Below are 26384 nucleotides of genomic sequence, written 5' to 3'. Positions count from 1 at the left end.
CCGGGAGCCACCACAGCGGCGTCCCGCCAGCACCGCTCGGCACAGGGCGGCACTTCCGAGACGCTTTTTTTATTTCTTTTCAGCACATCCCCGCACTTTACACGGGACTGCCGGGTGCGAGTCGGGAGAACGGAGCAAACCCAGAGCACCAAACCTCCCTCGGCCGCGTCCCCTCAGGGCCGGGCCTTGTTTACCGCCCGCGCGCGGCCCCGCCCCCCGCATCACGCGACCTCCGCCCGCCGCCGCGCTGCCCCCGCCGAGATCCCTCCGCCCCGGGATTCCGCGGGGGCGCGGCGGACCCGGGCTCGCCCCCCGCTCATCCCCCGCGGCGGGAACGTCCCGTGAGGCGGGAGGGGCGAGCGGGGCGGGGAGGCAGCGGGAGAGAAGCGGGGAAGCCAGCGGAGAGCCAGGCGGTGAGGCGGGACTAGGTTGTGCGGCGGAGGGATCCGAGGGGCGAAGCGCTGTGATGGGAGGGGGAGGCAGGGCCAAGATGGCGGCGCCCTGTGGGCCGGAGGAGCCCGGAGTGGTAAACAGCTGAGGGGAGGAGAGGGAGAGGTGAGTGCGCCGGGCCGGACCCCGCCGTCACCGCCGCGGCGACACCGGGGACGGCCGCGGGGACGGAGAGGAGGAGGCAGAGCAGAGAGATGAGCGGGGAAGCAGGGAGAAAGGGCTGGGGGAGGAGGCGGCAGGAGAAAGGGAAGGGGTCGGGGGGATGGGGAAGGCGGGGGGGTGATGTTCCCCCTCCGTCCCCTTTGCTGCCTCCCGCTGTCCCCTTTCCTTCCTTCCAGGCAAACTTGCTCCGGGTCGCTGCCCGGGGGGGCTCGGGGCTTTGCCCCCACCCCCAAGGGTCCCCGACCACCCAAAGCGCCCTTTTAATTCCGCGCTTTTTATCGAAAAAGGCTCAGTACCCCCATTGCAAAGGCTGAGTAGCGATTTCCAGGTTTCCCCTGCCTGGGTTGTTTTCCGAGGAGGTTCCCTTGTCCGGGGTTGGGTATTTAATAAAGCAGTTGTTAAAGTCTCGGCGAGGAAGGCTTTTCTCATTTCCTTGCTCCTGGGTAGGTAATGTGAAGTCAGGATGTTGTTTATTTCTACAATAAAACATTTTGCTTCCTGTTATCACAAAGAACTTGGAAGGCTGCAGTTCTGAAGTTTTCACCCTTTGTTTGCGATGGATTCAGCCTCTGTCATTGTTTTATCAGTTTAGGCTGAGCTTCTCTCCTCGCTCTTCTCTTCGGGCTTGGGGTTTTTTTGTTTTTTTTGTTTTTTTTTTTTTAATGAATCTTTTACAAGGCAACGAGTGGAAGGAAGAACGTGCCTTAAAGGAATGCATGATTCAAACCCCCTGGAAATGACCCAGAAACCGGCATCAGGTTTTGTGTGCAGAACTCTTTCCAGAACTGCTGTTTCCAGAGAAGCTTCCAGTGGGTGCTAATACAGGTTTTCATTCTTTTTGTGTGGTCTGATCCTGCAGTTTTCTGACTTTAACTTCTGGGGATAATCGTTGGAAATCCGTCAGAATCGAAGCACTGCTGAAGTGATCCCGTTAGGTGAAAACAATTCCTCTTCACTTTGCATGTGTGAACAACTAGAAAGGAAATCTTTGAAAACTCTGGAAGTTTTAATAATCAGTGCAAACCTTGGGAATCCATCAGTCTGCTGTTGCCTTTGCTGAGCAGCAGTCAGGTACTCTGATTATCAGAAACAGCCATGCCACACTGAAGTTTAAAATAAAACCAGGGGCTTAAAATCCTTTATCCAGTGAAAACTCTTTTTGCTTTCTTTTTGTTTGTTCATTTGTTCTGGGGTTTTTTTAGCAGCCCAGGACTCCATTTGTGGGGAATTGCATGGACTTACACCGATGAAAATGTAGTCAGAATATCTAATGTGTCATGAGATAAGCTTTAATTAAAATGATTTTATCTCTGGCTCTGTTTAATCCTGACACCTTAACTCTTTGTTACCTTGACGGTGACTAAAAAAAGTGGCATTATTAAAGGATTCCCATGTGAGATGGGCTGGCCAACTGCAGATATTTTGGTGTTTGGACAAATATTTGTCCTCAGTAACTATTTGTAGTTTAAAATGAATGCTGGCTCTATTTGCAGCTGGGCTGCTGGGGTGTTGACTTGTCCTGATTCCTGAAATTCTTCCAACTGCCAGGCACCTTCTTGTCAGCCCTGACAGGAGCTGGGGATGTGATTCAGCCTCTGGATGGCCTGTGACACGTGCATGCTGCAAACACACACAAATATATATTTGGAAAAGATGCCTTTTCATTTATTAGGGAGAAATCCTTCTCTGGGATGATGGGGAGGCCCTGGCACAGGTTGCCCTGAGATGCTGTGGCTGCCTCTGGATCCCTGGAAGTGTCCAAGGCCAGGCTGGATGAGACTTGGAGCGATTTGGGAGAGTGAAAAATGTCCCTGTCATGGCAGGGAGTGGAACTTGATGGTCTTTAAGGTCCTTTCCAACCCAAACCATTCTGGAATTCCTCAATAACAAGCAAATGAAATAATCAAAGCAACTTTGCAGTGGTGGGAGCAGGGGGAGGGCATCAGATTTTGTGGCAAGTTGCAGACAGGTGTGTATTTAAGAAAGAACGTTCCAGCTTAGTGTCTGGTATTATGTGTTCATGTAGTTTCATCAACATAATGAGGACAAGTAATGATGTTTCCTTTCTTAGCCTAAGCGTTTCGTTGAGTAGCACATTAAGATCCAGAGGAAAGTTCTTGCAGTGGGGAATTGCTGTCACTTTCCTGGGCATTATTCATGTTTTGTTTTTTGCTTTACAGTTACACATCGTCTGCTGTTGTTCTGTGTAATGCTGGGTTTAATTCTTGCAGCAGTTAAAATGCCTTGATGAGTACATTAGATAGGTTGCAGTGGTTTCAAGGTTTACTGAATTGCTGCCTAACTCTGTGAATATTTTAAAAGGTTCCTCTTGGGGGAAAAAAAAAAAAAAAAGCTGCAGAGATTTAGTAGTTCACTCCTTGTGTTAGTGCCAAGTTCAGAGCTCTCTGATCACCTGTTTGCAGTTAAAAAGATTCCATGGTTGGGCTGACTTTCCGTGTGTAGTGTTAATTAAATTGTTCTAGAAAGCCAGGGCTTGTTCTTATTTATTTATTTGCTATTAATATATGCAGCTGTGTGTAAGGAATTGCAGTAATTCCCTGACTCCCTTTAGTAGCTGCCTGGTTAGCCTGGCTCCTGCCAGAGGGTGAAGTGACAGCCCTTCCGTGTTTGGGCTTTTTATGACATGGATTGTTTTTAAACAATTTTCCCTCTGACAGAAATGTGATGAGTAGCAATTAGCAATAACGTATTAGCACAGCAGAGAGTCCAAAGAATTCTAAATATTGCTGACTATGATTTTCTGTCTTTGTTTGGGCTTGCTGGTTGGTTTTTTGGTGATATTCCTGTTCAGCACCTGTAACAAAGTACAGAAGAATGTGTGTAATATCAAGCTATAACTATAAATAATGATCTAGTTTAGTTATAGAATCTTGTATCAGATCTTAATATAACCAGGAAAATATTTACTATTAGAAGAAGGCAGATACCTTCGTTCTTTAAAGATGAATAAATAAATTAAATTGTTTGTATTGCCAGTTGTAGTGATCAGGTTGAAATGAGGTTTAGAGTTATTATTTCTGGGTGGTGAAAAAGGGAGTTATCGGCTGCTTGCTTTCCTATGCCACCAATGGTTTTACTCCCTGCTGGAACTTTTCATTCATTGCTTATGTCACTTGTATAATGGGAACGTTCAGTTTAACTGTGAGGGAAATGTAAGATTGGGCATGGTTAGGAGGCAGAAAATGGGCTTCAGTTTTGTGTGCTGAATGGGAGGGGGGGAGGCTTAATCCTTCCATGACCAACATTTCAAAGATGAGAGTGAAAAGGGCTGCTGTGTTGTCAATCCGAATTTTTCTCTGAACACAATTGCTGTGAAATCCTGTCCTCGTTCGTGGCTTTTGCCAGAGCAACACCTGGGGATGTGACCTGACCTTACCTATAGAAATCAGATGGAAAAATGTCAATCTGGACCTGTGGTGTTGAAATCCCCTTTTCTCACGGGGCAGAGGGGGCAACAACCATTTACTGACACACCCGAAATTTAAGTGCTGCTTAATGAGGAGGGAGAAAACGCTGCTGCTGATCCCCATCCCCGGGGCAGGGGCTCCCGGTGCCTGAATTCGGGTGTTGCTGCAGCAGAGGCCGAGGGTGTGTTTGTGGTGTGTCCCCCTCCTCCCCACCCCTGCCAGCCGCATAACTGGCACTACCAGCTGCTTTTTCGTTTGCCTTGGGATAAAAATACACTGAACAGAAGAACATCTTCTCTTGACAGAAATACTTAGAGAAGTCATAATCTTTGGGAATACTCTGCTGTCTCTTTCTCTGTTTAGTCTTTTCCAATTAATATTTCTGTAGTCTGTTACTACAGGCTCTCCCTTTTTCTCGAGTTTGTAGCTTAAACTGGTTTGTGTTCTTAAATTAGCTACTGAAAAAAAGAAATTTAGGCTTGGTTCTTGGCTTCTTCTTTTCCTTCTGTAACATGGCTCCAAAGCTGGATTGGTACTTTAATACTTTTTACTAAGTATATCTTAAAGAAAGCACTTGAACATAAGAAGTGCTGTTGGTGTGATGTTTTCCAGTGAGATTAGAAAGTCACATTTTAAAAGGTATTTAAACCGGCTTTTTTCTACTCTTTACTAACCAAGTACTTTATTTAGATCTTCTGTATAAAACTAGTTTTTAAAGTTAGTGAAGAGTCATTGACTCAAATCACATGGAAAACTTACTTGGTTTAATCCTATTAGTTGCAAGAATGGCTGCAGGGATGTGGAAATCCTTCTGCTGAGGGAATGGCTGCAATATCTGGGGATGGAAGCATTAGAGAGGCTCATCCTGGAACTGTGTATTTGAGCAGGGAGCCATGCTGGGGATGTGATACTGTAAAGGTATCAGGGATGTACAAGTATCAATTCCAGATACAAAATATCCGCACGGGCAGTGCCTGATCCTGCTGTTTCCCAAGGTGATGGGAGCCCCTTCACCTGCCCCGTGCTTATCTACAAGATTTGAAAATCACATCGCCAATTCCTGGTGGGACTGTGATAAATCACACTGACAGCACGGAGCTGAACTTCATCCCAGAACACGGAGGTTTCTGTCTAAAAGCCTCTTGCCTGTAAACTCCTTATTCAGCTGCCTTTGCCTGAGAAAAGTGTGACATGATTTAAAACTACTGCTGGAATTTCCTGGCTTGTTCATTTGTGTTGGGCACAGATTTGGAGCATCTCAGTCTTACTTAGAGTTGAAAATGACAAATGACTTTACCTTGAGAAAGCTGTGATTTGCTTTTTTTTTTAAGTTGTGGCCATTTGTGTACAGTGGGGTGACAACATCGACTGGTTTGGTGTAACTTAAGATAAACTTCCACCTCGTGAGGTACCTGTGTGTAACATTGCCCCATTTTTAGATGTGCTTTGTAAATATTTTATTAATATTTTTGAATACTTTTGGAGTGGAGACTGCTCCACTTTAAAGTACTCCAGTGCACGATTGACAAGTTGAACTAAACGATGCTGGATTTATTGGCACAAGGTCACTTCAGCCATCTGTTTTAGTCAGGGAGCTTGGGAAATGATCCCTTACCTACCTGTGTGTCCTTATCAGCCTCGCCTTTGTCTGATGGCAGCGTTTGTTCGTGCCAGCACAATGGCACAAAGTTTGAAATCCTCTTAACCTTCTCAACATTTAAACCGGGGGTTTCCCCAGCTGGCTGCAGAGGTGTTGTTGAGCCTGACTTCCAGAAGCCATCCATAGAGTCTCCAAAAGTGTGGTTTATGATTTCACCAGGCTGCAGATTTTCCTCTGGCAATATCAGAATCAGTGAAACTGCTGTTGAGTTTGGTGTGACAAAGATCTGGTCCAATGTAATGGTATTGTTCAAGGAAAATAAAAAAAAAAAAAAATCACTCTTTTCACTGGTGTGGAATAGGAATCAAAGGGAGGAGAGTTGACAAGGTTTTTATGGGGTAAAAAAGCAGAGACTCGTGTTTCTGCTGCCTTAATTCTCAAAACAGGTTTTGCTTGCAGTTGCTCTGGGGGTGTGGCCATGCATCTCTTTTGTTAACAAGACTTTAAACAACTAATTCACGTTGCTTAGGAAGCTGGTGAATCTATTGCTTAACCATAGCTGAGGCTGTGTCCTGATAGAAACTGAGGGACAGCAAGGCCTCTTTGAAAGATGTGTTCTCAGAAATGGAGGAATAGATTCTTTGCAGTGAGCTGCTTCCCCGTACAGTGTTGCAAATGCAGTCATTGAGTCAAATCAATATTATAATGATTACTAGAAATGGAAAAAGCAGCTGATTCCTTAAAAGGATTAACAGAGTGGAAGGCTGACTTCTTAGGTTGGGTGGATGTGTGGCTTTAAACCTTTTGAAAGGATGGTGTCACTCTCTGAGCGTTGTTTGTCTTGTAAACAGCAAGCCTTTGAGGAAGGAGTTGAGGCTTGGGAATCTGCACAATGTAGGGAAAAAAAAAAAAACAGCAAAAAACCCCAAACCAAAATCCTAAACCACAACAAATGCCAGCTCTGATTTCATGAAAAGCAACAATCCATTCTGCTTTCAGTAAAAAGCAACTTCCTTCACCCCGAGTCTCTTTTCTATTATTATCCCAGTCTTGCTCACACCACCAGCCAGCCTTAAGTCTACAGGTTTAGCGTTTTGCCAGCATTAGACTAGAAAGGAGATAGCATTTAAATCTAAACACTTCAGTGATCAGACTCTGCTGGCTGCTTGTTCAGGACCTGAAGTTTCACTTGGACTGTTCAGTTGGGATCATTGAAGGCTGAGGGTGAGGGCAGTTCTGTTCTGCAGTGGTGATCACTGCAATGCTCCAGCCAGTTTGCTGCTACTGAAATGCCATTTGGGAGTGTGGTGCCATATTATCACCTTTGAATTTGCAATCAGTGCCAGGTTAAGTAAGCTGATGTCTGGTGGCACTAAGAAAAGTGACCTTGGGCACTTCTGCAACTGCAGAGGGATATGTTGCAAATGACAAAGTTTACTGGTGGACACATTAACTCCTGCTGTCCAGTGCCTTTGTTAAACAGAAATATTCAAGAAAGCAAAATATGTATAGGTAATTACAGCATTGTCATTTAAAACAGAGTAGTGATCTGTGCTCCTTGGCTAATGCCTGAAAATGTTTTGAATAGAATTTAAAGGCTTAAATTAATTACTGTATGTTCAGAGTAGAGAAGAATCCTTTCTGTGTGAGATTCTACCTGCCATAAATAAAACTTCAGCAGCTTTTGAGGGGTCACAGTACAAAACCACGTCTTGTGAAAGTTTGAGGTGATTGCACAGCTTAACCTGTGGACAGTTCTGGAAAGGGCAACTGCAGCACCTTTTGGTGTTTTTCAGACTGAGGACTGACTGTTCTCATGCAGGGGCTGCACAACTCTTCTGTGTAAAAAACTTAATGATATTCTGGGTGTATATACCTGGTGTGATAAGGGAGAAATAATATATGCCTTTTCTTAACCTCTTTCTGGTTTTCCTTTATTAGTGATCATGAAAGGTGTGTGGCTGACAGCATTGCAGACAGAAGCTCAGCTCATCCACAGAACAGGTGCTGTAAACACAACTGCAGTAGAAAAACAATTTTGTGTGTAAGCTTGCTATGTGTCAGTCTTGCCTTCCATGGGGGAAGTGAAAATTGTATTCTAGCTTGGAGTGGGAGGGAAGAAGAAACTCTTGCTGATAATTATATTAGATGTGATCTAAAGCCAGATTTGTTCTTCCACTGGGAAAGGTTTGGTATAGGATTCTTCTGGGTGAAATAAAAACTGATTCATTTTGTGGTAGGTAGGTCAGTGTGACACCTGAGTCCCTCTGGTGCTGGGACATGGGAAGAAGCCATTTTAAAAGCCTGACTTTGCTGAGATTTGGTCTCACTTAGCACTTTGCAGCTGACCAGTTGTTACCTGCACACTGCTGATTTAATACTTCATGCAGCTTTTGCACTGCAGAGTTGGTGATCACAAATCCCATGAGTGCAGTCAAGGTGTGTTGTGCTGCTCGGGCTGTGTTTGGTGTGCTCAGGCTGCCCAGTAGCAGCAGCTGCAGCAGCCCTGCTTGAGTTTCCCAACAGCTGCAGCCTGGCCACGTTGCAAAGTCTTAAAGCCCAAATCTCTCAGAGTGCAACAATGCAGAGCCCAGGGCAGTGAATTCCTGACCTGATCACAGGAGTGGAGAAGGATCTGGAGTGTGTGTTTTCTCAAATTTTAGTCTTATCCACAGGCCTGAAAAGGTGGTTTGAGGAGGAATTGCTGTAAGAACTCAGGAATGGAGGGATTCCAGGGAGCTTTTTGCATTTTATTCAAAACTTCAGCTTCAGTTTACTGACCAGGAGAGCAAATTTAAAAAAAAATATGGTAAGAGAATGCTCTGACAGTCCAGATACTGAGGTCTTCTGCAAAACAGATTAATGTCTTTGTGAAAAACACGAAGAAAACCCTGCTCATGACTCATTGGCTTTTTGGAAACTCTTACAGCTTTTATTGCAGGTGGAAACCCTAACAATCCTCTCAGTGTTACATGGGCACTTGTATGGAAAAGAAATAGGAGGGATGAGAGACTTGGAAAGGGAAAAGTTCACTCATGTGCTGTCTCTTCTCTCCTAGTCTGGTAGAAAGACACCAATGAAGAACTTCCTGAAGTTTTAACCTCCACATTCATGTCAGTACGTGCATCATGGCACAGCAAGGAAATGTTGGTGAGCTCCTCTCAATGCTGGATTCTCCAATTCTGGGTGTCCTGGAAGATATAACAGCTGCATTCAAAGATAATCTCATTTGTGGTATGTATCCTTTTGTGTAGTTTTGGGAAGGGTTTTGCTTTTACATCAATAAAGGTAGAATAATGTGGGGGTTTTTTTCCATCAAACTCTGTCTTTGCTAATGCAGCTTGAAAGAAACTCTTGATATTTGGGTTTGAAATTGCTTTAAGGATGGAGGCTTCTCTTCAGTCCATTCTGCTTAATGGCCTGGCTCTTGGAAGGTCTGTTACATAATTGTTAAAACACTGTTACAAAATGACTGGCTTTTCCTGAGGCAGAGCCTCAAGTGTGAGCTGATGAAACTTTCTTTGTCAAATGTATCTAGAAAGAATTAGGTGTCACCTACATGATGGGAACCAGTGGGATTTTGTTAATAGTAATAGAAAACACCAAAAAACCCTACTGCCAAACAAAACAGCCTCAGACTTTGTGAGAAGTGATTGCTGCTGTTGAAGCATCACTTGTGCTGACAGAGCCTTTTCAGAACATGAGAGCACTGCCAGTGTCCTTGTCCCTGAAGTTGCTCTCCATTATCTGCTGAAGAGAGAGAACATCAAGTCACTCCTGAACACTTCACTGGGTAAAACACCCTTGTAGCTCAGCTACCTGTAGGGTTTTATGGTTAGGCAGGAATTGTTGGTTGTTAAAAAACCTGATCCCTTTCTCTGAGCTGAATGCAATCCCTTGAATGGTTTGGAACCAGGAAATGTAGTTGAGAGGTCTCATTTTCCCAAAGGTCTGCTAAACACCAAGCACTGCTTTATGCTAGAAATTGTGTAATAGTTGCTTAAAAGTTCTGCAATGTCCTTGTAGCAAGTGCTTCATTTTTAGTGTACTGAGAATGTTTTTGGGTTTTTTTTCTTGCTGTCCCCAAACTGACAGACCGTGGGCCTATGCTTGTCAACAACCTGGTGGACTATTACTTGGAAACCAATTCTCAGCAGGCACTGCATATTCTGTCCACTCTGCAAGAGCCTCATGACAAGGTAAAAAAAATCTTGTTATGGCAGATTTTAGCCTGGTATTGAAGCAACCTTTAAATAGCATCTGTTAAAACTCTAGGAGTTCCAGTCTGGTGTAGAATTACCTTGCTGTAGAGATGTAGTATCTCTGTAGTAAGAGTAGTTTAAGCTTTTAAAAAAAAACAACTTCAGAGGTCTCTGTTTCTTGAGTTGCTTAAACTGACCCAATTAAGCAAAGAACCTCTATAAAGGAAAGGGTTTGGAAGATTAATGTTGTCTCTTTATAATGCCCCTGCTGCACGATGTGTTAGCCTAAAACAAATTGGGTATTTTGAGAGCAAGATTGATTTTAAATAGATTGGAAGTGGCACTGCAAATTGGCTGCTGCCCAGATTTTTTTTTTGTTAATTATTATTATTTACTTATAAACATTTTAAAGTGCAGCGACTGCTTCTGGCCTGTGTAGTTTGCATTTGTCTGCCGGTAGTCTCAAAGTTACTGCAGGGTTTTATTTCCTCTGGGATCCTGTATATTTGTAAAATGTCCATAGTTTCCATATTGACAAACTCCTGAGTATAGACTGGTCAAAAAGAGTGTAGAGCAGTTAAATATAAATACCTTTGTTTTTCTACCACTCTCTGCAAAATCCTTTATCAGCATCTACTGGACAAAATTAATGATTATATGGGCAAAGCTGCTACTCGTTTACCCACCCTCTCCCTGCTGGGACACGTGATAAGACGACAACCGTCTTGGAAACACAAACTTTCTCAAGCACCTCTCCTGCTTTCATTACTTAAATGTCTCAAGGTAAGAGCTGTCAGTGCTGTCTGTGAAACACTTGGTGTAAACTTGCATATAGATGCAAGGCATTTGATTCCTGTTTTGATGTCATTTAGTTAAGCCACAGTGCTGTTAATATCAGCTGAATACTCTGTACTCATGCTGTTATTGCTGACAATCTCGTTTCTAAAACCCACTGTCACTGTGAGTTAGGAATGTTTATTTAAACTTTTCTGAAATAAGGTAAAGACAAGAAGGCCCTTGGTGAAGTTGGTGGATATCTTAAATGTGAACCTAATGAGAAATACAGCAACTTCCTACGGGTGCAGTTTGAATTTGTGTGTCCTCTACTTGTAGTGTAGATGGGCCATGCAATGGACTGTTCCCTGGTGAAATTACCTTGGAATTAGCACATTTTCCCTTCTTAGCTACTGACATGCTGGATTACAAGGAGGTAGCTCTTTCCCCAGGCTTTGTGGGTTTTTTCCTCATCTGCAGATTGATCAGGTATAATGCTGTACAGCACTGTACCAGTGAGTAAGGAGTGAAAAGTGCTTTGAGACTTAGAGTGCATTGTCAGTAATGGAATTTATTGTGATAGTGAAGAATCCACAGAAGTCATGAAGTCGCATTTAAATGCACGATGCAGTCTAGTGCCAGCACTCTTCAAAACAAAACCTCCACAAGTTTGTAACTGCCAAAGGAGCCGCTCCAGCTGCTGTTACTGGAGCTCCTGATGTGCTTGACAAGATCTGTTGCCCTTTGCAGTGTGACTGAGGGAGGAGTGAAGTGTGTCAGAAAGCTGCTGGGAGTAGGACAGAGATGTGGAAGTGCTGGGGATGTGGACACAGGGTAGGGATGGACAGGGAATGTGCTCTGATAGGTTTTGTGTGTCTGAGGGAGAGTATAGGCTGTAGACACACTGAGGAGGATAAATCCCTTTAAACTGACTGTCCCATCAGCTTGAGTGGCTCCTGGGAGATACCCAGAGTGCTCAGCAGCACCTGCCCACAGCTGACCTGTGCCCCCTGTGCTGACAAAGCAGAGCAGCTGCCAAGGAAAATGTGCATTAAACTGAGGAAGCAAGGAAAGAGTTTGAACACTTTCTGTGTCCTTCCCTAAAATATGGTTCTCCCTTCCTGTTTCATCCAGCCAAGGGTTTGTACTGCCACATCCCTTTCTTGTGGCACAAGACAAGGTGTTCTAGTCATTATTTGAATTACTGCTGAGTGAATTTTCCAGCAGCCAGGTTTAGTAGAAAAGCTTTTGACCTCTGTGTTGGTAACTGGCCAACACCCTTGAATACCCTGATCATATCTGAAGTTTCTGAGCCTCTGAATGCTGTGTGTGTTTAGCTCTGGGAAGGAAGGAAGGTGGCACATAAGATGCTTCACATACCAGTAATTGTTTTTACTCAGCTGTGGAACTGTGGTGATGTTCCCTTTTTAACCAAGCCAAGTGTTCCTACAGAAAAGCAGCAGAGTAGGAGCAAGAATCCCAAATCTATTTTTTCTTCAAATTGTTCTGTATGAAAATACTCAATAATCTTGGATCATTAAGTTCTGGTAGGTTTCAGAGGGACTATTTCAACAGAGAACTTTTTCCATGATGATGATTCAATGTTCACTTCATCCTTGGAAAAAAATTAAGTTCAACACATTTAACTAATGCAGGTTTTTTCCCTTCTTGCAGACTGACACAGATGTAGTAGTACTCACCACAGGTGTCCTAGTGCTAATAACCATGTTGCCAATGATCCCTCAGTCTGGCAAACAGTACCTTCATGATTTCTTTGGTATCTTTGGGCGTCTCTCAGCCTGGTGCTTGCAGAATCCAGGTGAGATTTCAACTTTGTTGCATGCAGTTGTGGTTTAGCAGTATCCTTGTGTCTGGTGTGCAGTTGATGAGCACATTTCTTTTGTGAGACTCTTAATGGTCTGAGATTATTTAAACACAGAATATCATGTCTTAAGCCCACGAGCTGTTCTGTTCTTTGAGAACATGGGCAAGTTCTTTCCTCAGAATTTAAAAGTCTCTTAGAATCTTCTATGTGGTGCTGCTACTGCATGAAAATTCACTGAACCAAAGTACTGCCCTGATGACAGTGAAAAGCAGAGATTGATGTTAATGGAGAGAGAAGGGAAAATGCTAACGTTTGAGGCAGATTTGGGGGAATTTGGTATTCCCAGATATCAGTGGGGAGGGGAGAGAAGCCACGTATGTGAGTTTATTTTAATGTGCAAGTATCAATAGTCATGAAGGTTGATAAAACTGGTTTTCTCAGAGCCCTGGCTTTGCTGAATTTGTTGTAAGGGGTCTGATGTCTAACACCAGCAGTATCTGTGACTGTGGCTCATGGCTGAATGAACAAATGCTGTGTTAAGCACATAGAGCTGCTATTTAGAGAGCCATTCTGCATTGCAAGTAGGATTGGAACTTCTGAGGTGAATACTAAGATTTGTCTGTTGCGATTACTTTTGGTGGCTATAAGCTTTTAGTTTTTACCTTTGGAAGTGAAACAAACCTTGGTTTCTTTTTTTATCATTCAGTCAGTCTTACTCTGGCTCACTATCTAGAGGAGTTTCAGGTTTTAACTTGAATAAAAACAGAGCTGTGCTTTGAGAATGACAGCGCACTGGCTGGAATTAATGGTCCTTATCTTAATTTCTGAGTTTGCTGTGAGCTGATGACTAAGTGTTGCTTGTTTTCTAAGAAGACTTCACAGTTTCACTAGGGACTATTTGTACCTCAGAAGACTTGTTCCAGTTAACGTTTCAAATTTAAAAGTACTTTGCTTGCATTCTTAGAACTTCTGTTCTTTTCTCCAGTGTAATGAAAAAGATTTTAACTACTTTTTCCAGGTCATGTGGCAGAGATTTATCTTGTCCATCTTCATGCCAGCGTTTATTCTCTCTTTCATCGTCTTTATGGAATGTATCCTTGCAATTTTGTCTCCTTTCTGCGCTCTCACTACAGTATGAAGGAAAACCTGGAGACCTTTGAAGAAGTAGTTAAGGTAAAATGCTGCTCATCTGTGTATTTATAGCTATATATTCCAATTTCATACAATTGATTTGCCAGTTCAGCTGAGGGCTGTTCAACAAAACAGTATAAAAATGAGCACCTTGACTGAAATCTCGGTTGGTACCAACTCTTGAAGCTGTGGTGATGGGTATTAACCTTATCTGTTAAATGTAACTTTCTGAACTATTGGGATCAGTAGTTTGCTCCTAAGCTTTGTGTGGTTTAGTGCAATCCAAAGGTGCTGCACTGATAACAAAAGTCCTTCTTCTTCCTCCCAGCCAATGATGGAACATGTGCGAATTCATCCAGAGTTAGTGACTGGATCCAAGGACCATGAACTGGACCCACGAAGGTATTGTATGTTCTCTCTGCTATTAGGAAAGGCTCAAATTGAGCAGCTTTCTGTGGGGTTATTTCAGAAGGCTGCAGCAAAACCTTTTCTGTCAACAACAGTTTGTGTGGGGGTGTTTTGCCACCCAGATTTGTAGGTGCACCAGGTAAACACGTAGACTTTCCTCATCCCAGCTTACAGCTGGATGAATAAGCAAAAACTGTTGTGAAAGGTCATTAACAGCAGTGTTGAGCTTCTAAATTCATTTTGTGTCTGGGATGGCATATGTCTTCTACTTTATCTTGTTTTTATGACTTAATGATCAAACATCCTCATAAAAGATCTAAAACAGTTTGCCTATAATGAATAAAGTGAAACTGCCAGAGATGCTTCATTGGGTGAAGGTTTGGGTCATATTCCTTGGATTTGTTGAAGTATTTGATGGGATTTAAGTGTTTAAAATGGCTTCAGTGTGTCTTGTTTTGGTACCTAGATATTGGTTCATTTAACAGATCAGTTCTTTTAACAGGTATGTGTTAACATTATCAGCTGTATTAGTTTTCTTTAGCAATAGGCTCATTTGCCTGCAGCAGCACCACTTGCTGCTTTTCTCTTGTCTCCACAGGCCCAGCCACTGAAGAGGAGAATTTGACTCTTGTTGCTGCACAGTAGTGCTCTTGCCCTGCTTTTCAGAGCCACTAGGAAATCACTCCTAACTGGGAACCCATTGAATGTCACAATGCTCAATTTTGCAGGGGGGAGGGTGGCACCACTCAAGAGCACAATTGGCACAAACCTACCAGTGGAAGCCTTCTGTTTTGGTATCTTGGACAGAGAGTATTTTACTTTCCAAAGCAGCCCAGCCTTTAATAGACAGCCTTCAAGGCTTTCCCTTCTTTACAGTGAACATCCATTCCCTGAAGTATTGGGCAGATCTAATCTGGCTGCTTTATTTTGTGAGAAATAGTTTTCAGGATGAAGGAGATAGTAATAGCAAAAAACATTCCCCAAACTTGGGAGGCAAAACACAGATCTGAAACTGGTATTGCAGACAGTGTTTGCTTAAATAATACAGATTCCCTCACTGCTGGCATGTCTAGATTTTGACTACCAACATCTGAGTGTAGTTGAGCTGATTTCTACAGCTGCTGAAGCTCAGGATCAACCAAGTCTTCGTATGCTGTTCCTCCTTTCCAGAGTGCTCCATGGCAGACCTTCATGGATCTCTGTGTCAAAGCTGTTTGTCTCCTCTTTGAGACCCCCTCTCACAAGTCATCTGGTTGCAATTTCTGTCTGGTGCCTTGTTCCAGTTTGGCTGGGAGCATGCAAAGCTGCCTGGAACAAATGAGCCATCCTGCAAGCCAATTCCTCCTATCTCCAGGAACTCTTGTTTTTAACAATAATTGACTAACTTACTCTTTTGGATCCAAAAACTGTCTGCAGGTGGAAAAGACTAGAAACTCATGATGTTGTGATAGAATGTGCCAAAATCTCCCTGGACCCTGCAGAAGCCTCGTATGAAGATGGTTATTACTCTGTGTCTCGGAAACTCTGCACAAGCTTAAAACATCATCAAACTGACCCCAGTGCCAGCTCTTACATTGACACACAGAGCAGCTATGGTAAGACCTGCCTGATGGCTAATCAATCCCCAATTGCTGGAGGAGAACTGGCCCTAGAGCAAAAAAAAAATCTCACTAATTTATCCCACTTAAAATCTGATTCCTAAGCACCAGAAAATAAACCATCATTAAAAAAATAAATACATAGGTAGATTTCCTATGTGCAGACATAGACAGTGTGTTCTCACCATTGTCTCTTCATCCCCTTGTCCTCCCTACCCCAAAACAACCAAAAAAAAAAAAAAAGCTATAGTATAATGTGTTCAATAGATATTTTCTTGGGCTGGAAGAAAAGTTTCTAGCTACAAATGTGTATGTTGAATGGATTTGAAATGCTTTGATTAAAAGCCTTTAAGTCCTAGCCAGAAGAGTCATGGGTTTGTATTTGATGTGTTGGATGCTTTGGAATTTTGATTTTCTGTTTTATTTAACTTCCAGGGACTTCTACCCCATATTCCACTCCTCGGCTAACACTATCACAAATGCCAGGGCAGCTACCTCAGATTCTGAGCCCACAGTCCACGAGGCTGTCAACTGAGCCACAGCAGGTAAAGCACAAGATGAAGCCCAGCAAGTTTTCATTCTTTGCACTTTCATAGTTTATTGTGCCAGTCTTAAAAATCCATGGTATTGAGCTGTGCTGTGAATTCTTCAGAAGCTGGTGTTCATTTCACATTTAACCTCTGCCTGATTTCCTGTGGGAAAACCTGGATGCAGGTGCTTCACATGTTCCTCTTCTGAGCTCTGCTGTGTTTCCCTCCGTGCACAGGTCACCATCTGGAGCCCTTCTGCAGTGTGTGGTATGACCACGCCACCGACATCCCCTGGCGTTGTCCCATCAGAGTCATCCCAGTCTGCATCACAACCCTACAGCAAAGCTTTTGGCACATCTGGTACGTGCTGCCTTTTGGAATTAGGCCTTCAAGGTTTGTTTTACTGGAAAGTCTGGCTGTAAATTTGACTGGCAGTTTTTAAATGGGAATGCCAGTTGATATGCTTGAGTGATTACTCCTGTGAACTGAGTACCTCACCTAGAGCAGCGCTGAGGCAAACTGAGAGGAAATCTGTGAATTCAGTGCCAAAGTCTGAAACAACTTTTAGGAAACTGCACTTTTGTCTTGATAAACAGTTGAAGGAGATTTAAGAAGTAAACAAATGCTACGAGATGGTGTTTAAATGTACAATTTTTCACATGCAATATTCAGCTGAAAGGAGGAAGGGGGAGCCTGCTGAGAGAACTTGTGCTCCTTTTCAGCAGGGGGGAAAGGAACACCTTTGGGAACACCAGCCACATCTCCTCCTCCACCCTGCACTTCAGATGACTTTGTGCATGTTTCACTCCCTTCAGCTGCTGCCACACCTCCTAAAAAGGTATTACAAAATTCTTCTGCTAAACTAATCTGGGTTTTTTTCATTGACTTGCCTAAATGCAGTGACCTTAACTGAGAAAGAAAAATCAGAGTAGGTGGTTTATAAAAAAATTTTGCATTTCACTGCAAAAACTCTTCTAAATGTAGACAACTATTGCCACTTCCAGCTGCACAGTTGCCAAGGAAATCTAAGGCAATTAATGTGTTCTGGGTTTCTTTTCTTTTCCAGGAGGACAAACCAGATTCTGGGAGGCCTTTACTGTACCGACAGCAAAATGTCATAAACAGCGATAAATCATTGGGTAAACTCCATTTTCCTCTCTCCATTACTACAACGTGTTGTAAACAACTCCAGTTTTTATCGACACTTGTTCCAATTCCCAAACACTTTTTCCCATTTTTTTTTCCCTGAGTTCTTTGTAATTCCAGGATCCTGCTTTAACCTGTGATTCAGATTAAAACCTTCTTGTGATGCTTCTGATTGCTAAAGGGGGGTTAATGCTAATTGGAAGTAGAGCAGTCACAGTGCATATGATGAGCCACCTTATTTTATTAATTTAATGGGTTAAATTGCAAACAGCACATCCTTCCTCACAGAGGTTGTGCAATAGCAAATGTTAAGTTTACAGAATTATATTTTGGGATCAGGACTGACCTGTGACTGATCTCTGAACTGTTTTCCATGTGGAATGGAACAGGAGTCAGATACCTTCCTCCTGAGGAAGCATCTGAAGGGGAGTCAAGCTTTTATTCTGAGCACCTTGCAACCGTAAAAGACTTGTGCTTTGTGCTGTGCTAAGGCTGGAGAAAACAGCACCTGTACAACTAACTTTTTGTTTTCTGTTTGTGTTGTTTTTTTTTTTTTTTCCCAGACATCCCCAGTAGTAAAAGTTCGGTAACCTTAAGTGATCTTGCAGAGTTTTTAGGTGGGTTGTCGTTTGAAGATAGCGCTGAGAAGGACAGGGAGGAAGGTAATGTCTACCCTCCTTACCTACATCTTAGCTAAGGAATTGTTTATTCTGTTGAAATACCAGATGCATCATGATGCTCCCCCTCTCCTCAGATGCAATATCTAAAGAGATCTCCGAGATCACGACCGATGCTGAACACATGGTGCCTAGAGGAGGATTTGACTCCCCATTTTACCGCACAAACGAAAGTCTGTCAGGCTCTCAGAAGAAGACCCACTCAGCAGCCTCCAGTGTTCAGGGACACAGTCAGACCTCTGAGCCTTTAACATCTCTGGACAAGCCTGGGCCTGAGGGTGCACGGGAAACACCCAAACAAACGTTTACTCCCATAGACAAGCCCTGTGGAGGCCCTGGGGAAAGCCCTGCTGGGAACAGGGAGGGAACCTCTGGGGAGCCGAGTATTCTCACTCCCAGCCCTTGTAAAGTACCAGCACAAAGGAGAGTGGTGTTTGGGAGTGGGCAGCCTCCCCTCTATGAGCACCTCTTTGAGGTTGCATTACCAAAGACTGCCTACCTCTTTGTTGGCAAGAAGACTGAGGAGCTGCTAAAGAAAGCCAAGGGAGCCCAGGATGAAGACTGTATGTCCTCGACTTCTCCCGTGGAAGTGCTGGACAGGCTGATTCAGCAAGGAGCAGATGCACACACTAAGGAGCTGAACAAGTAGGTGACTGAAAATCTTACTTTGCAAACTTTATTGTTATTCTTTTTTTGTGCTGGCTTAATTTTAAGCTGTGCCAGACAAGCAGTTGCGCAGTTCCTCCCTAATCTTTTTATACCAACTGACCTTAATTGTGCTTTTACCAGGCTATAAGCTCTTTTGAGGTGAACATTCCATTTTTTTTACTTAAACTTACCTGTTAATGCTGCATTTTCTTTTTTCAGATTGTCTTTGCCAAGCAAATCTGCTGACTGGACTCACTTTGGAGGTGAGGAAATTTCTTGTGTTTTGGCAATCTGTTCCTCTATTATTAGACTTGCTTAAACAATGACCTGCATACTTTTTGCTTGTGGGTTTTTAACTAATGCTGCAGAAAGATGAAGCCCTCCACTAAGTCATGGTTTATCTGCTTAGCAAGTAGCTGTGTTCCAGAGAGATGAGCTGCTTTTTTCATCTTTGAAAAGTGCAAAATTGTAGACGCTTCTGCTTTTGACCATTTCCGTTTTACTAAGCTTCAGAGTGCTGCTGGTCATCTGGCAGATCCTTGCACCTTCTCACTGCTCATTGAAACTAAAACTGATTAGTTTTCTCACTTCTTTATGTGTCTATGTCTTAGTTTTGTGCTGTGAGGTTTCTGTGGTGATAGTGGCTTGGCTTTTTTTTTTTTTTTCCTTAATCCATTTGAGGCCTAGATCCGTTGCTTTGGGAAAAACGTTTATGATTTTGTGTTGGAGATCAATTGAAGCAGAGAGAGCAGCTCAGTGACCTCTTCTGTCTCCCACTGCAGGTTCTCCCCCTTCAGATGAGATTCACACCCTGAGGAACCAACTGCTCCTGCTGCACAACCAGCTGCTGTTTGAGCGCTTCAAGAGGCAGCAGCACGCGCTGCGCAACCGCCGCCTCCTGCGCAAAGTCATCAAAGCCACGGCTCTGGAGGAGCACAACGCTGCCATGGTGAGCAGGGACACGGCTCCACCAGTGGCTGAGGCACACTGGTGCTGATACAAGTGTTAATTGGCCTGGCTGGTGTCTTTTGGTACTGCTCAATTAACAACGAAGCCTCATTTGTCACTTTATTGAAGTTGGTGTTTGTGGAGTGACTCGTGCACGAGTTCTGTGTGCTGTCATTATCAGTGTCAGTAGTTTGTAGTTGACTGCAGGCAGCTGAATCCTTCATGCTTCACCCCTACCAGCACTTGCCTTTGGATAATGGTAAAGCCATTCCCCGGCTTCCCTGTTAGTGGAGTGGTTGTTCAATGCCTGGCAAAACACCTTACGGCATATTTGATAAAGTGTTGTCCTTTTGTTCCTCAGATAAGGACTAATAGCAAAAGCTTTGAAAACTCAAGTGTTGTTTTCCAGAGGTGTTCACTGTGATAGAATTTGAAGGTATAAATGCACTGAAGGATGTCTCAGTACAGATTTAGGTGTGTTTCATAATATATTTTCATGTTATAGCTAACTGTCCATCAACAGTTTCACCTCCTGATAATTAACTGCAAGAGCCAAAAGTAGACTTCCAAGTAGGTTTTGGAAGATGAACTATTGTTTCAGCTGTGAGGCCCAAGCCCCTGTTGAAAGCATGTGGGAAAACAGGCTATTGCTCATTGTGCCTTTGAATGTGGCTGTGAGTTTTCAGCCTGTCCACTCTTATCACCATTTCATCTCCTTTTCAGCCAAAACCAAGCCAAGCTCCAACAGCCTTGAGAATATGCTCTGCATAAAATGTTGTGTGTGTGGAAAAGTGTTTTCCTGCATGCTGGTAATGACAGCTTTGCTTGGCTGAGCATAGATATCCTAACTGCTAAGCAGGTGTCTTGTCTGATGCCTCATGTGGGATTCTTAACAGAAAGATCAGCTGAAACTGCAAGAAAAGGAGATCCAGGCCTTGAAACTGAGTCTGCAGAAAGAACAGGCGAGGTACCACCAGTTCCAGGAGGAACATGATAATATTGTGGCTCAGCTTCACAGCCAGATCCGACAGCTGCAGCACGACCGGGAGGAATTCTACAACCAGAGCCAGGAATTGCAGGTATGAAGCATCAACAAATTTGTTGTCTACTCACTGGTTTTAAAAATAACCTACTTCATAACAAGGCATGAAATACCTGAGAGAAAGCTGCACATTTTTATTAGTGATATTGTCCTGATTCAGAACAAGACAGTACATAATTGGAAGAGCTTAACTTAGTATTTTCCTTTTATAGTTCTGTTTTGTCCTGTCTTCAGCTTGGAAATTGGAAAAGGCAGGTTCTTAGCTGTTTGGAGGGGTCACTATAACTTGATTGAGGCTTACAGCCTCCCAGCCCTGTGCCCTTGCTGTCCTTAGTGAAGTTTCAGAACCCTGAGTAATTATTTTGTTACTTGAACAGACCAAGCTGGAAGACTGCAGGAACATGATAGCAGATCTGAGGTTAGAGTTAAAGAAGGCAAACAACAAGGTGTGTCACACTGAATTGCTGCTTAGCCAAGTTTCTCAAAAGGTAAGAAAAGTCAGTGTTCCCAGGGTCCCTTTGTGTCTTTGTGATTAATTTTTATCTGATAGTTTCCATCAGGTGCTTTTTCTTTCTTGGTCTGAAATAAGCTTGTGCTGAGCTCCACAGAGTTTGATAATAATTGTACAAAAACACTACAGAAAAATGTATTTTGGTGAAGAAACTCTGAAGTCAGTTAAAGGGCTTCTGAAACTTCTTATTTTGGCTCTTTCCACAGCAGGGATTTGTAGATTGAGCATTATGAATTTGTATTAAAGCTCTGCTAAACCTTGACAACTGAGAGATATTGTTTATACCATAAGTTGAATGGAAATTAAAAGTTTTTTATGAAAACAACTTATGTAACACTTAACTACCTATGATGCATTGGATTTTAGCCTTTGTTTCCCTTCTTTATAAAAACACCCTGTGAACACAGTGCCTGTCAGCTGTGACTCTCCTGCTGAACTGTTCATCCCAGTGCTGGATTCTGTTCCATTTCCCTCCCCAGCTTTCCAACAGTGAATCGGTGCAACAGCAGATGGAGTTCTTGAACAGGCAGCTGCTGGTTCTTGGGGAGGTCAATGAGCTGTACCTGGAGCAGCTGCAGCACAAGCACACAGACACTACAAAGGTACCAGTGCAGAGGACTTTTGGGGAGACTTCCCTTGAGGTCATCATCCAGCAGTTCCCAGCCCTGAGTTCAGAAGGAAAGGCTTTGTAACTTAACAGATTCTTCGTTCTGAAATTGATTTTCAGGGATTTGATTTTATATTTGGTCTTCTGTTCAGATGTTTTGTTCCCTGTGGGTTTGAGGAATATCTTTGGTGCCCCTTCTGAAAGCCAAGAAGGGGTTGTTGGGGTACACCTGGGGTCTTTTTTAGCCAACTGATGTAAATTCTTAGCAATTTCTTTTCCAAAGGCCAAGACTTCACTGTGTTCAGATGTAACTGACAGCAGATTGTTGGTAAAATAATGCAGGGTAGTGCCAGAATTTGTGGAAAGATCTTAACAAGGATTTTACGGGTTTTCGTGAGGTGTTACTTTAAAATGAGCATCTCAGCCTTCCCACTCAGTCATTTTCCTATTAAAAGTTACCAGTAACTTCACTAAAACTTCTGTGGTTCATATGGTTTTACTTCCTGACTTCAAAGAAACCTTTTTCTAATTAGGAGCAAGTAAATTACACAACAATATAACTGTTCCTGCGTGAGAGCACGTAATTAAAGAAGGTGAATAATACTCTGAAAAAAAGTCTTTTACTGGTATTTAATGAAGGTCGTGTTGGAAAAATGGATTTAAAATAGAGTTTGTCTACTCTAATCCAGTGCAGAACAGGCAAGAGTGCTTTGATGAAAAGAGGTTTTCATAAGGAACGTTAATGTGCTAATAAATTCCAGTGCTGCGTAGTTATTTTAATAGTGTACATCCTCAGCAGGGCTGGTTTTCTATATCTGTTTTTAGAAATGCTGCTTTTATTCTGGCTTGCTTTAAAATGTGCCTATTTATAACATCAGAAACATGTCTAAACACCAATAAAAATAACACAGGATCAAATTATACTTTACCATTGTGTTGTTTGCTTCGAGGAGGTTGAAATGTTGCACGCTGCTTTTCGGAAAGAACTGGAGAAAGCAAAGTTGTGTGTTCAGCAGCAAAGCCAAAGGCTCGATGCTTCCCAGAAAAGGATAGCTGAACTGGAATCTCAGCTTTCAAAAAAGGACCACCTCTTCCTGGAGCAAAAGAAATACCTGGAAGATGTTAAAATCCAAGCAAGGTAGGAACTTCCTGTGTAACATTTTAGCTGTGCTTTGACAGATGCACTATCACGGCTGAGGCAGAATCTGGAGATTTTGAACATTCTGGTTTGTCTCTTTGCTCAGGGGTCAGCTGCAGGCAGTAGAAAGCAGGTACAAGGCCCAGAAAAGAATCACCCAGGCATTTGAGCTGGAGATCTTGGATCTGTTTGGGCGGCTGGAGAAGAGCAGCCTACTGAAAAAACTTGAAGATGATAAAACAGAAGCAGCTGAAGCAGCAGAAGAAAGGTGAGGGTGGTGGTGTGAAATCTGCAGGACCCATGTGGGATTATTGCCAGTTTTGGACTTAAAAACAGTGGCTGTTGCAAAGCTGAGCGTGTGACACATCTGCTTACCCCCTGTCACTCCTCCTTTGCCCCAGAACTGTGAAAGGAAGCTTGTTGAAGAGGCAGAAAGGGAAAGTAATCAAAGTAATGTGTCCTGGCCCGCATTTCCCTCTCCACTATTGAATTGCTGTGATTTCCTTGACACTGTCTCCTCTCTTCCCCAAGCAGGCTGGATTGTGCTAATGAAGATACAGCAGGCCACAGTGAAGAAACAATGGGTAGAAATGGAGAGACCAAACCTCCCAGCACCCGAGGCAGCAGTAGCAGTAAGGGGGGCAGCAGCAGCGAGCTCTCCACCCCAGAAAAACCCCAGAACCAGAGGCTGAGCAGTCGCTGGGAGACATCTGTGCTGCTGGAGCCCTCGACTACTGTCCCACTGACTGTAGGTTCACTCCCCAGCTCCAAAAGCTTCCTTGGAATGAAGGCACGAGAATTATTTCGCAACAAGAGTGAGAGCCAGTGTGATGAGGAGGGGCTCACCATCAACAGGCTGTCTGATGCCCTAAAGACTGAACAGTGTAAAGATCCAAGCATGGAGTCAAAAGCCCCTCCAAGCCCTGATAACCTCTCACCTAAGCTCCAGGAAAGCAGTGTTGGACAGCTTCATATCATGGACTACAATGAAACTCATCATGACCACAGTTAAAGAGGAAGATAGTCAATCAGTGTTATTTTCATATTCTTGGCATAGAACAGGAGGCGTGAGTGCAAGTTTAACTAAAAGCTTTTATGTTTCTTTGGTCTGAGCAGTGGCTCATGCAGCGGAGCAGGATCGATGGCCAGGAACGGAAGGAGGCTGCTGAATGAATGCAAAATGGATTTTTGGGTCTGGAATTGAAAATGCCCAGCCTAACTCTTGCTTCTTTCTCAAATTCAATCCTTAGCAGCGTGTACTAATTTGAAGGGACAACTGTTAGCATTTGCAAGTATTTTTTTTTTCCCTTTCTCCCTGTCCCCAGTTGAGTGGCTGCGTTTATGAACTCGAGTGCAATATGAGGCCAAATTAACATTTGTGAGTTTACTCTGAATGCTTTGTATTTCTTTGCAAGCTTCCCATTTAGAACAGTTGGTTGTGCTGCATGTCCAGGTGACTTTGGTTCCTTTCATCCTGGAAAGAAGCAGCACTAGGATTTCCAGTGCATTCTCTATTTTTGCCTGTCCACTGTCCCACATCCCTCAGAGCCCAGCCTTCATTAGGTTGGAGTCTGATTGAATACCCAAATGTTTAAAGAACATTGTACCTCTGCAAAATGATTCATTCACCCTAATTCATGATCATTGTTTATATTGTCCTTAACATTTCCTGGGAAGTTACTTTTGAACAGACAAAAAGGAACTGGAACTTGTAATGCAGAAGAGACCGTAGATGCTGAAGACTTGCTAAAACACCAGCTTCAGATCTTCTTGGTGTTTGAAGTGTTTGCCTGACAAACTGTGATTGACCTCACACTGGTTCATATGGGAAGGCAGTTGGGGTGGGAGAGGAGGGAAGAGGAAGCTTTACTTAAGTAGGGAGAGGTTGCAGAACATGGAGGTAGAATTCCAAGCTTATGAAGATCTGCAGAGGAGGATTTGCTTTTCTCATCAGGGAAATGTGCTGCCTCACACTCCTTCATAGTTCTGCTCTTTGTTCCTGGTCTGAGCAAGACCACTGTGTATTGAGTCCAAGAAATTGGCTTCATTCTTCCTGGGAATACCTTTTCAGGCTTGATTTGGAGAACATGGTTTCCTTTGACTGCTCTCCTACTCAGATTGCAGTACATTTTTGAGTTCAGCAGTGTCAATTTGGCTCTAGGTCTCACCCCTTCACCCTCATCCTGCTTCCTTAGATGACAGGGCTGAGGAGGAATCCTGCTCACACTGAAATCAGAATCCTGGCCTGAAGCCTTTTGGTGTTAATCATGTTTTAAGTCAATTATGAACCTTCTGTGAAGGAGGATTGTGGGATCAGGGCTTGTCAGTGGTCAGACTCAATCTCCTTCGTGACAGAACAGGGCCTGCTGTTAGGAAGGCAGTGCTTGTTTTAAATGTCCCACGTGGCTGGGTCCAGGTGTACTCAGACGGTTTAGGCTTCACAGTTCCCCTGCATCACACGTGGCCTCTTCTCCTAAACATTCTGTGGGTGGCAGCTGCTGTTTAAGAACCACCTCACATAGAAATCAAGTCCAAGCACACTTGCATTTGTAGTTCAAATCCCTTCTTAGCCTGGGTGGGAGCGAGGCTGTCAGAGCAGCTGGTGCTCGGCTCATTCCTGACAGGACTCCTCCTCCCATTCCCGCCTCCTCCGTAACTCCAAGGTCTGAATACATTTCTGCCTGTCTTAAATTATTCTCCGTGTCCTTTCAGTTGGTCAGTCCGAACTCTGAGAGTAGAGGTGAACTTCAGTGGTTGTGTCAAAGCTGACTCTGCATGGAGTAGAGAGTAGAGAGTTGGTTGTAAGTGACAGCCTGGTTTTGTCGGCGTCTTTAGACTTTCTCAGACGTAGTGGTAGCAAACGTGGTAGCGCGTGTGTCGGTAAGATTTGGAGGTTTCCTGCCCCTTTCCCACTGGATCCCAGCCCTGGGAGTGAACGGTTTGCACACAAAGGGCCTGATGGGTCAGCTCAGCCAGGAGTGTTGGAGGAGCTCGTTCCCATCCTGCTCTGCCGAGCCCAGATCTGGCGTTCCCAAGAGAGGCAGGTTTTGTGTCAGTCCCAAAAATGCCCTGGCAGTAACGCGAGCTCTTCGATAAGGTGGCTTTTTTTCTTCTTTTAAACAGGATTTTAGCACCAGGATAGTAATGGAAACCACTTTAGGTTTGTTTATGGACCACAAAGATTATGGAGGAACAAATTTTGCAATTTTCTTTCCTAAGTCTAAAAATCATGGATCTGCTGTATGTAGTTAACTTGCAGTTTGTTTGAAGGGGTCCCATCGGTGAAGTGGAAACAGATTTTTTTAACTGACTGCTTTTAGTTAAATCTAAAATTGCTGTCTTTGTCAAGTTAATCTGTTCCCTGCCTCGCTCTTTGTAAGCATGTTAAACAATCCACATTAAATGCCATAAATATGAAATACGAGGAAATGGTACAATCGTAAGCTAAAGAGAACTTAAACCAAAAGGAGGTTTTGCTGTCCTTATTAGAATGTTCTAAAATGTCAAGGCAGTTGCTTGTGTTTAACTGTGAACAAATAAAATGTATTGTTTTGCACTA

The 26384-nt window shown here is 43.4% G+C and overlaps 1 protein-coding gene across 13 annotated transcripts; it reads left to right on the top strand.

Annotated features, from left to right (window-relative positions):
* The first annotated feature begins 266 nt into the window (after window positions 1–266).
* Window positions 267–26384, top strand: TSC1 (TSC complex subunit 1). Of its 13 annotated transcripts, none has more exons than XM_066201547.1 (24): window positions 267–413; window positions 1472–1683; window positions 7582–7644; window positions 8699–8874; window positions 9736–9839; window positions 10473–10625; window positions 12291–12435; window positions 13460–13614; window positions 13901–13974; window positions 15397–15575; window positions 16014–16123; window positions 16345–16468; window positions 16831–16946; window positions 17175–17247; window positions 17818–17916; window positions 18009–18576; window positions 18799–18842; window positions 19362–19528; window positions 20424–20606; window positions 20947–21057; window positions 21560–21682; window positions 22638–22825; window positions 22932–23093; window positions 23357–26384. In XM_066201547.1, exons 4-24 carry the CDS (start codon window positions 8769–8771, stop codon window positions 23835–23837), a joined length of 3465 nt encoding a protein of 1154 aa, XP_066057644.1. In that variant the 5' UTR covers window positions 267–413; window positions 1472–1683; window positions 7582–7644; window positions 8699–8768; the 3' UTR covers window positions 23838–26384. The 13 variants fall into 13 exon arrangements, with proteins under 13 accessions (XP_066057644.1, XP_066057646.1, XP_066057649.1 ...); XM_066201545.1 differs by lacking the exon at window positions 267–413 and adding an exon at window positions 439–555; XM_066201548.1 differs by lacking the exon at window positions 267–413 and adding an exon at window positions 754–1370.

Source organism: Chamaea fasciata, unplaced genomic scaffold (genome assembly GCF_029207755.1).
Source record: "Chamaea fasciata isolate MVZ Bird 193981 ecotype frontalis unplaced genomic scaffold, bChaFas1.0.hap1 SCAF_20, whole genome shotgun sequence".
NCBI lineage: Eukaryota > Metazoa > Chordata > Aves > Passeriformes > Sylviidae > Chamaea > Chamaea fasciata.
This window is presented reverse-complemented; position numbering and strand designations above follow the sequence as displayed.